The 11,497-nt window shown below is 36.1% G+C and overlaps 1 protein-coding gene across 2 annotated transcripts in view; it reads left to right on the forward strand.

Moving 5' to 3' along the window:
* The first annotated feature begins 7,438 nt into the window (after window positions 1-7,438).
* Window positions 7,439-11,497, forward strand: part of LOC111411799 — a 6,499-nt gene continuing 2,440 nt past the window's right edge. The window contains exons 1-6 of one of the 2 annotated variants that reach the window (XM_023042405.1): window positions 7,439-8,192; window positions 8,316-8,413; window positions 9,966-9,990; window positions 10,680-10,800; window positions 10,883-11,017; window positions 11,197-11,422. In XM_023042405.1, coding sequence (XP_022898173.1) covers window positions 7,787-8,192; window positions 8,316-8,413; window positions 9,966-9,990; window positions 10,680-10,800; window positions 10,883-11,017; window positions 11,197-11,410 — 999 coding nt within the window. In that variant the 5' untranslated portion in view covers window positions 7,439-7,786 and the 3' untranslated portion in view covers window positions 11,411-11,422. Of the gene's footprint in view, window positions 8,193-8,315; window positions 8,414-9,965; window positions 9,991-10,679; window positions 10,801-10,882; window positions 11,018-11,196; window positions 11,423-11,497 lie in introns of those variants that run through there. The other variant, XM_023042414.1, reaches the window with a different exon arrangement.

Raw genomic sequence — 11,497 nt, forward strand, 5'->3', positions numbered from 1 at the left:
GCTAGTTCATATAGGGATGGATTTGTTGTGATTGTGTTGTGTGACTTTTGGGATGAATTGGACATCAATTTCATTAACTTAGGACTACTTTCACATAATGCACATCACATGTTTGATGAAATGCCATAATAACCATTTGTGTACAATTATGTGCTTTTTGCATATATAATGATTCACCAACATGGCACCAAATATATTTTAACGAATTTCCACATGAATTAACTTAGAAAACACCCACTTTCACATTGCCACACATAGGCACATGATTAGGTCACCGCACATCACGGCACCCTCCGTCCCCTACTTTGCATCCTCATTTGACACACCAAACGACATCCAATTGGATTGAAATTCGAGTATGTGCTACACTTCAATGAATACTTTGATATGCCCAGAGATTGCCCAGGAAAATTTTGATAATTCTCGGTCATGGATCCAATTTCTGAAAAATTGCATGCTTATGCCAAGTTGTCTCCATTTTGCATATTGGCGGGACACTTGGGTTTAATTGAACATCATATCTTCACTAGTACACACCATGGTGTTACACATGCATCTAGGAAAGTTTGGGGGATTTGTGAAATGCATATTTTATTTTCTCACTTCATGCCAATTCTTTTCACATCGAACTTAATGAGTGTAATTTTACAAACTTTGCAGGATGCCTCCTAAAAGAGCTTTGCACGGGAAAGAAAAAGCAAGCTCCTCAATCGAGACAGCCCGTACTCGAGAGATTGCGGGGGAGGTTCGGCGATTCTTAATTGCAAATACCACGGCACGATATGAAAATATCGTATGCATTGGACTTTACATGCTAAAAGACCCGTTAAGCTTGATGACTTCCCGGGTTTTGAGTTGGTCAACTTAGTTCAGATCTGTGGGTGGCAAAAGTTGGTGGAGCGACCACATCCAATCTATGAGACTCTATGCCGAGAGTTCTTCGCCAACTTCAACAGTGACATTAACACGCCAGGCTTCGAGCATTTCCATCAGACTTGGGTGCGGGGGAAATGGATTATGTTCTCTCCCGAGGTCATTCATGATTACTACCAGCTTACCGTGGAGAATGTGGTCCCTCTCCCAATTGACTTTCACTGGAATGAAGTGGCTGAGGTTTTAATGGGGTGGGAGAATGCATGGCCCCTCGAAAATATCGAGTGGTATCAGATTGAGCTTACCCCTTCCATAGCCATTCTATGGCTCTTTATGTGCCACAATATCGAGCCCATATCACACAGGACTACATTTCTAGATCAAACAGCAGGGTTCATCTACCACTTGGCTCGAGGCAACAAGATAGATCTCGCTACTCATATATACAATCAACTACACTCATTGGGAACTTGGAGAGATCGCCACTCCACTCTGATATTCCCGAGCCTCATTAGTGGTATATGTAGGGCTGCGGGTGTTGCACTCCTACTTGAGGAGTTACCTGAAAAACCCAGCCCCATGATCAAACGAACTACATTTGACGCTCAAACAAGAGCTTGGGTTAAACACAGGGAAGAGCAAGAAAATGAGCGCCGTAGACAGCAGGCAGAACAAGGCCAAATCCCTGCAGATTAAGAACACCCATGAGCTCCAACACCACAAGCTGACGTGGACAATCAGTTGCCGAGACAGATATTCTCCACCACCACGGGCATCAGCCGAGACCTCCACAGTTTCTTTCAAGATTTTGGCAACATGAGGACTGAATTGAGAAGCTTACAAAGAGACAATCACCTTGCGTTGAGCTACATCAAAGATGCCAGGGATCATGCCACAGTCATGTGACGGGAGGTTGATACCATGAATGGCTGGCTGAACATGTATGTGGGTCGGGTGGACGATATCCAAATGAGGGTAAATGAAATTTGGGAGACCATGAGAGCTATCCAGGCCGAGCAGACACAACAGTCTACCTTGATGCAGGAACTGAATGAGATGATGCGGCAGCTTTTTGGACGACACCCTCCACCGCCAGATGATGGTACATCAGGACCCAGTTTCCCGTCACCTCCTCCATTTTGATATAGGGGAAGTAGTATTTACCATATTTTGACTTTCCTTTTTCATGCTGTCCGTAAAATTCTATCTTTAATCTTCTGTTAATTTTACATTGAGGACAATGTATTAATTAAGTTTGGGGGTGACATAATTTTAACTAAGTATTTGTATTCCACAGTATGTGCATGATGAGCGAAAAAAAATTCTATGCATTTTATTCAGTTTTGCTTTAACTCTTTTCATGCATGCTTGTATGAGCTTGATAACCTTGCTAACTATGATGTTATAATTGGACTAGTTTAAACTGCTAAAACTTTGGATCTGATGCAATTAGGCTAACTGATACTTGTTGATGCAAAACTTGACATTATCTGTTCACACTATTCATGCTTTACATATTGGGTGAATGAAAGGAGTTTGAGCACAAAATAGGAAAAGAATGATAACCTTCTATTAAATTAAATCGTAAACTGCCTTAAGACAGTTTGGTAATGGTTGAGCTATTATAGGAGAGCATTGAGATGAGTGGAGGCTCCGTGCATGAATTTTATTGTGTGGATTGCCTAAACCAGTGAGGTGAAGATTAGGTAAAAATCTTAAATTAGGGGTTGGTTTTGAAAACTAAATGTCTAGAACAATAAGACCATAAAATAAATTTATGAGAACAATACACTTCTTTTCATGCCTTTATGACTCGAGCAAGTAAGCATGTAAGGATATTTCAAAATTTAGTGCCCTAAGGTCAACTGACTTGAGAGTCACCGGCCTAAAACTCGCTAAAAAGGTCATATAGAAAGCAAGAGGGAAAGAAGTTAATAAAAAGTTATCTGATCAAGCCTTTATAACTCGAGTGAATAAGCCTGCAAGGGTTTAAAACCTTGTGCCCTAAAGCCAATCGATTTGGGAGTCACCGGTCTAAAGCTCGTTACATGGGTTATATAGAAAGCAAATGAGAAGATGATAATGAAAAATGAGAAGTTTAATAATAAAATCAGAAAAATTAGAGAAAAGAGAGACGATAACATGAAAAAAACCCTTAGACATTTGGTTAAAGAAACTATGCCTTTAAGGCGAGGCAAGTAACCTAATTTAATCTTGATTGTCGAAGCAATCAAATTTAGGAGAGCTTTCACTTGTTGAAATGTAAACTTGTGATAGTGAGATTAATCCAAACTACGAGAGGGTGAGGACTACAGCTATGTAAATTCCTAATTTTAAAACACAACTCTTGGATAATTGAGTGAAAAACATAAGTTTGGGGGGTTGTGTATCTCGAGCGAGTAAGGATACAATTGACCACTCGGGATCGGGACTGAAATCCATCATGAACCTAATATGTTGGCATGAATTCACACACACACGTCAAGTAAGCATTTAACAGGTGAATGTTGATGTCATTTTTGCACTGATAAATTTTCATAAAATCGAATACTTAGTCCAATCCTGAGCCGTAGCAGGGTATTAAGCCATGTTTGCTCAGAATTAAGTCATTATTTTGTTTGAGGACAAACAATAGTTCAAGTTTGGAGGGTTTGATAATTGTGTTTTTGCACACTTATTTAGGTCACAAACATGACTTAATTAAGAGCAAAATGATTAAATTGTGACTTAATTTCATTGCATTTATGAATTGTAGAGAACACCGATGAACATGGTGAAATTCATGAGAAAAAACTCGAAAAAGGACTAAAATGACACAAAGTGAAAGTTCAAGGACCAAGGTGCAATTACCTAAAAGTTGACCCGATGAACAAATCAAGGAATTAGTTGAACCAAATGCCAATTGATGATGCCTTGGGATGATGGAATGGAAAGAGTGAAGAAAAGAGGCCTAGAAGTGAAAAATTAAAGTAAAGGGACTAAATTGAAGAGAATAGAAGTTGAAGTCTACCATGCGGTCGCATGGTAGAACTCTCGTGCGGCCGCAGGAATGGATGCAGGGAATTTAAATCGAAACATGGAATAGCCATGCGGCCTCACGGATTAAAACCATGCGGTCGCATGGTAATTTTTTCGATACGAAATTTTCTTTTCTTATACGATTAAAACTCGTTTGGTAACCTAATATTGACGGGATATAAATATCAAAAAAGGTCTAGAAATGACCAGAACGCATTGGGAGGCAGTAAAACACATCTTGAAGCGGATTTGGAGCGCGAGAACGAAGATTGGCCATTGGAATTTCAAGATTTCTTCAAATTTTTATAATCTGGTGATGCTTATTACTCAAAACTTGATGTATTTTGTTATTTTAATCATGCTAGGCTATATTTTCATGTGCTAGGAGAACGATGAACCATGTAATTTGAATTTTAATATCCTAGTTTTGCAATTTGATATTAAGACCCATTTAAGGGCTCGTAATTGTGTGAATTTGGGTGATTTATTCTTGCATTCGAGAGAATTGGAATAGATATGACATAATATAAATCATCGTAGGGTCTGATAGGGGATAGAAATATACCGCTATGCTCTACGTGAATCTTTAAGTGTTCATAAAATCGCATGCATTTTTACATATGCTCTTGTCAAAGAAATATAGGCCGGTGGTATGTAAAAATAAGTTTGACACATTTCGAGAGAGAGTATTGGATAGACTTAGAAACATTGATTCGTCACAATTGAAGTGTGTTGTCATGTTGTGAAACTAGGGTTTAAAGTGATAATTGCATGAAAAATCGTGATCCTAGTGTGTTTAATTTCTATTGATTATAACAACGTGCGTTCTCAACTTTTAGTTTTATTATAAAGTGTTAAAATATTCTTTTGAGTTTTAATTTCAATTTACTCATTACATTTGCGTAATTTGGGTTTCTTTTTGAAATTAGGGTTTTACTTAGGTTCACATCCACTTTGACAATCCAATTTTGGTTAAGGCTACGTTAAATAAAATTTGAACTAATCAATCTCCGTGGGACGATATTCGGCCTCATTGAATCCACTTTATTACTTGTTAACGAACCGTACACTTGCGGTGGTTTAAAATCGAAAGAAAATAATTTCGCGAACATATATGCATAATATTATTTTATGGAATAATGTGTGGTTGAAAATAAATTTTGAAAAGATGTGTTTTAAAGATAATGAAGGTGCCAAAGATAGGCTTAATTCATGTATGTACACATCAAATGCATTTGAAAACTTTTGCAACATCATTATATTGAAGCATGAAGCTTGCTTAATCTAAGACTAAGAACATGGCAATACCATGCTCATAAACAACATTGTTTGATGTATTAATTCCCTATTTGGTAGAGATTAAAATTTGATTTTTAATAGATTTTGATAAAAGTTGATAGAATATGTGATTGAAAAGTTCTGAATCCTATGAAATGTGTAGTCAAAATTAATTGTTATGTTCGACTTTGATTTTAAATGTGATCTAAATAAATTTTTTTAATGGTACCAACCAAGGGCTAAATAATTTTGCAGTCCAAAAGTGAAAATCTGCATATACAGGAGAATAGATGACAAGTAAGATTCATGTACGTTTGTCGGTCATCTTCATCGTTAAAAGGGAAAATGACTAAAATGTTTAAACAAAAATAGAAAATATCATCTCAACATTGCACAAATGCAATCTGAAAAAATAAATAAATAAATAAATTCTTCACTGGGCAAAAAATTCATCTTTAAAATCAATGGGAAAAAAGGAGAATTTTTAAAAATTAAATCAACGAAAATCTCCCTTTATTTATTTTGCGAAGAATAAAAATATTGGCCATCTGGAACTGACCTAGAGGCGTAATGCAGTGCATAATGGCTTCTCTCTAAATTTTACATCCACGAGGAGGAGTACTTGGATTTTTCTTGTTTGATTTTTGTAGGTTTCTTGATGAAATGACCCTTCTTCAAAATAAATACGTCCTCTACACTTTTAGTCTCTTGAGAGAAATGTCTTTACTCAAATGACACGAGTGGACTGTACATCGGGAGGGAATGATGTGGCAATGGTGATTTGCATAAAGAATGATTAATCTGAAGCCAAATGCCAAAGCAAAATGATAGAGGCCCGTTTAGTAGTAATTTTACACTCACAAAAAAATCAATTTTTTGATTTTTATTTCACTGTTCCAATCGTCATTTTTGACTTCTTCACTTATAGGTGGAATTCATTTTTTCTCTTTGACGGTCAAAAAATCAATTCTCATAATCACTACTGAACAGACCTCGAGCTGATTTGTGCAATATAGGCAAAAAAAAAAAAAAGCATTTTGTGCTAATTAAAAAAAAAAATTGACTTTCTTTTGAAGCTTTTTCAACTGTTGGAGAGTCCTAATATTGAATGGAACATGTTTTCTCCTTTAAAGTATGGTACATAAAATAAATATATACATTTCATGTATAAATAAATTTATTTAAATAAAAAAAAAGTGATGTGATGAAAGTAAAACGTGTAAATCGAGTTTCTCAATTATTACAAAATAAAATTTTGTTGTCCACTCAAAATTGAAAGGTAAATTAATATTTTTTAGAATTTTTAACCCATTTCTTTACAAAATTTCAGGAAAGGAATGAAAGGTATAAATAAACGAGGAATGCTACAAAAAGTAGGGGTGGGCGCGGGTCGGTTCGGTTCGATTCTAAATAGAATCGAACCGAACCGAACCGAAACGAACTTTTTGGGTATTTAGTAAATGGAACCGTCGGGTCTAAATATAATTATGGAATCGTTCGGGTTCGGTTCGATTCGGTTCTGTACTATAATTAATTTTTTTAACATTTATAACAATATTATATAAATACAACTAATGATACATTCAATTATTTTGGAATGTCAGAGACTAGTAAACTACCTTATTTAAATGATCGCTACGATCAAAGTTTCGATTGACGAAGGTCATAGTTTTCGATCGGAGGTCACAGTGTCGACCGATGATTGTATATGTTTTGGAATATTAGCGAGGCTGCGAGAGTGAGTGCGAGAGTCGATACAACGTTATGCATTTTAGTGTTGGTGTTTAGGGTTATTTAGTGGATTTGATCTTACTTGGCTAAGAAATGAAACAATAAAATAGGTAATTGGGTAAAAAATTTAAAAATTAGAAATGAAACAAATTATTGGGCCAAAAATTTGGATTTAGAAATCGTTAATTTGTTAATAAAAAATTAAAATTAAAATAATTTGATTTACTCAATATAAAAAAAAATTAGAAAGATTCGGTTCTTCGGTTCTTGGTCTAGAATCGAGAACGGAACCGTACCCGTCGATTCTCAATTCAGATACCCGTTCGGGTATTTAATTTGACAAGAACCGTCGATTTCGATTCGATCGGTTGGATTCGAAAGATTTGCACGGCCCTAAGAAAAAGGTCAAAACTGGCACTAAAATCCACCGAAATCTCTGCCCTTTTCGAAACTGAAATCCCGTCAAACCTCAACATTAATGGCGATTTTGTCCCCCTTTTTTTTTTTTTAAATAGATTGTTCTTCCTCATTTCTTTTACCAGGAAATTCAGATTTTTTCTTCCCCGGGCCCATCAGGAATATTGATTCTTTTATTAATTTTCAGATTTTAAGACACTGTGCTTTACATAAATACTTCAATTCTTTTGCATCTACTAGGGCTATGCTCCTCAGGCTCGTCCCCAATTCCTTGATTTTTCTGAATTATTCTTTTTAACCCAATTACACTTTTCCTGTTTGGGAATATTAATTTGCAGCAAAAAAATGAAGTTGGGATGCTAAATCTGTGTAAATGCATCAGGAATCGGTATGATGAAGAGGCGCTATTTGTTATTTACATCAAGCTGCGAGCTTTAATCGTAATATCAGTTATTTGAGGGGTTATTTTATGGCGGCAACTTCGAATATTTTGGTGGGCCAAAGAAATTTGCAGATATTGTCTGTGAGAAAGCTTCCATCTACTGCATCAGCCATTGATACAAGCAGTGGACGGTTTATTAAGGGGCTGAGTTCTTTCAAGTTCAAATGCTGTTCCTTGGAAAATTATGGATATAAATTTCGAAATAACGATAATGACGTTTTCAGTAACAGTAATGAGGCGCAGAAGGCAAGGGCTTTTGGTCCATGCTTGCCGCCATTTCTGTGTGATTCAGAGGAGGCTGGTATGTGGGAGGACAGGGCAAACAGTGTGGATTATAGGGCCTTTAATGGCTCTACCAATAGCGGAAGCTCGACCGGATTTCCGGATCGGCTCTTGCCCGAGAAAATCATGGTTGCGGTGGATGTTGATGAGGGTATGTGATTTTCTCTTCCGGTGTAATTTTCTACTTTTTTGAGTTTGGGAACATTCAAACTGTGTAAGTCTTTGTGATCATCTTGCTTATATCTCTAAACATTTCTTCTGTCTTTGTTGGCAGTTCTTGGCAATTTTGTATCAGCTCTCAATCAATTCATTGCGAATCGATATTCTATGAATCACTCAGTTTCTGAATACCACGTCTATGAGTTTTTTAAGGTACCATTTAGTCTTTAACAAGTCTGTGTTATATGCTTGCTTGCATTCCATATTTGCTCTCATCTCACACATTCACAAAGAAACATGTTTTTGAGTTCTGTTTAATGGAGTATCAATAAGCACATTTGATCACCTATGTTAAACCTTGACTGGTGTATCAGATAGCAAAAAAGTCTAAGATGAGAACTTTGATCCCCCGATCCTCCAACTTGAGGAAAAAAAGGTTATGATTGATCATTTTACACTTTATAATGCATTTCATGTGGTGTTGGTCGTTACCTGTTCCATCAAGATATGCTTAACTTGTGATCTCCAACTTCAGAAGCACCAAAACAAATCCTTTGTCAACAGTCAAGCTAATATTTTAATACGCATACAAGAATTCAATAAACCAAGCATTAAAGATAAGAATCAGTATCACATCTTTAGTTCTGTATTATCTGTTTCATACTTGGGTGTATATCATGTTCTGGAAATACTTGCTTATTGTATTTAATATGACCAGGGACTAGTACATCAGAAACCTTCCTCTTCCTTGTGAATTTTCTATGTGCGTATCTTGATCCAACTACTCCTTTTGTTGCTCTCACCCTTACTCTGGCTCGTCTTGTTATCCTCTTCCTTTGCTCCCATCCTTCATCTATTTCTTGCTTCTACATTTTTTTCTAGCAAACAGTTATTTAGTATATCAATAAGCAATATTGGCAAACTACCAAAAAGAAAGCAATAAATTAACCAAGACTGCAGTTATACCACTACCTGGTTACAACTGCTTAAGTCACCAAAGAAGCTTTCCTGTCATCTATGAGATTGATCTTTTAAAGAATTGAAGAATTGGGGTGGGATTATGGGGATGACTTCCTTGATGGACTAAGATTTTGTTCATTTATTACTTGAGATTCAAGTTAGATCTTGCTTTGTATTAAGAGAGTTGAATTGTTATGGCAGTGATCGTTAGCCTTGTTTACTGAGTGTGGGGGAAGGGAAGAGAGAGAGGCCACTGGCCTCCATTTCTTGTTCTTTTGACTTCTGTCATGATTTCACAGCATTTATTCTTGTGAAACATAGAACCCAGATCCTGATAGTGTGTACCTGTCTTTTAGGTCTCATTTGTAGCACTCTTTCATTTTCCTAGGTGTATATATAGTCCAATCCTCGCACCTGTATTTCAAGTTCATACAAATTAAATTGTCCTATATTTGCCCATGCTCAATTAGTTTTGAGGACTTAACACTTCATCTGAGCTTGCATGTCTTTGAAGATTGATGCTTTCTTTGGACAGAGTCAAGAATCTTTGTAGTAAGACCCTCCTGTTTTTGTAACTATAATGGAAGTGCTCACCACTCGGGATACTGTATTGGGTTGAAGCTGCATTTCATACTTCTATCGTTTCCACTGCTTAGGATGTAAACTTGGTGCTAAAATATGTTATGGAGGTTGAAAGCTAGGATATTACTTATTTCTATTCTTTTTTTTTTTTTTTTTCAATTATGGTCGGAAATAAATCATACCTATGCATATCTGATCATATTTTATTTTATAAATCTTGCAGATATGGAACTGTTCTCGGGATGAAGGTATTCATAAAGATTGTGTCTACTAAGATTGAGACATGCAACTAATAGAATTGATTTTTATTTTTTATTTTTTATTTTTTTTGTGATAACTCTTTGCTTATACATCCAGTTGATAACTCAATTGATTATTGTTCATGCTGTCTCGTTTTTCGCGATTTTCAGATAATGGGGCTTGATTGTAATTCAATTAAGCTCTAAATTTTATTTTCCTCGATAATTAAATCCAAGAACTTCTGAATGCACTTTTATCCACAATATTTTGGTTTTTTTCCAATTTTGGGAGGATAATGTGACCTCACCTTTTCAATGTGTATTTTGGTCCTATTACCCAGAACTTATTAGGTTCTATATATGCTTTCTGCATCAATGTCCTCTCCCTTCTTTTCCAGTTTCATATATGAATTATTTTGGTTAGTAAAAGTTTTGTGTGCATCATTACCCATGATGCTGTTGATGCTAGTATTAGATGGTTCTATGATTCCCTTGATGCATAACTGCAAAAGTGCAGGTCGAAGAACATAATATACATTTCTTTTGAAATTATTGCTCGACAGTTTGGCAATTTGTTGAAGAATGTTTAGATCTTTGTGTTGCAAAAACTTGCATTTTAGCTTTCAAAATGCCACCATCCCTTCCTGAGTTTCGAACTTGACAACCTGAATAAGAACATCATGATTTTTCTTTGACAGCTAATATACGCGTGCACGAATTTTTTAAGACATCTTATTTTAAGAAAGGGATACATCCAATTCCAGGTTCCCGGAGAGCTCTCCAAAAGTTATCCAAATTTTGTAATCTGTCAGTTGTTACGTACGTATCCTTAACCCTTGACTGCGTGACTTCTTTTTCAATTCATCTTTGATACTAATAGTCATTTATTGATTCTGTGCAGGTCCCGACAGAATGCAATTAAGGAGCATACGGTTGAATGGATTGAGAGATATTATCCGGGGTTGTTTATGGAGATCCAGTTTGGGAATCACTTTTCCTTGGATGGACAGTCCAGACCTAAATCAGACATTTGCAAGTATATTATTCACGTCTTACCCTTCCCTGATATATTCAAATACTTATTGTTCTTATAAAGACAAGCATGCCATTAAATTGCTGTATGCTCAAGTGTGATTTTGCTAGGATAGTCATTATTTATTGATCTGCCAGCATATTGATGTGGGGGGAACGATGGTTTTGCTTTGATTCTGGCAGGTCCTTGGGAGCAAAGGTTTTGATTGACGACAATCCAAGATACGCAATTGAGTGTGCTGAAGTCGGGATTAAGGTTCTTCTTTTCGATTATGAGAATTCTTATCCTTGGTCCAAGATGGAGTCTGTTAATCGACATCCTCTTGTCACCAAGGTCCACAATTGGGAAGAAGTGGAGCATCAGTTAGCATTCTGGATTATGTCAAGAAAAATTTGATCCCTCAACTAGGTTCATGAGACATTGATTCATTAGAAATTTTAGATTTCATTTTTAATAATAGCTGGACTGTCAAATTAAAGGAAA

Source organism: Olea europaea, chromosome 2 (genome assembly GCF_002742605.1).
Source record: "Olea europaea var. sylvestris chromosome 2, O_europaea_v1, whole genome shotgun sequence".
Lineage (NCBI taxonomy): Eukaryota > Viridiplantae > Streptophyta > Magnoliopsida > Lamiales > Oleaceae > Olea > Olea europaea.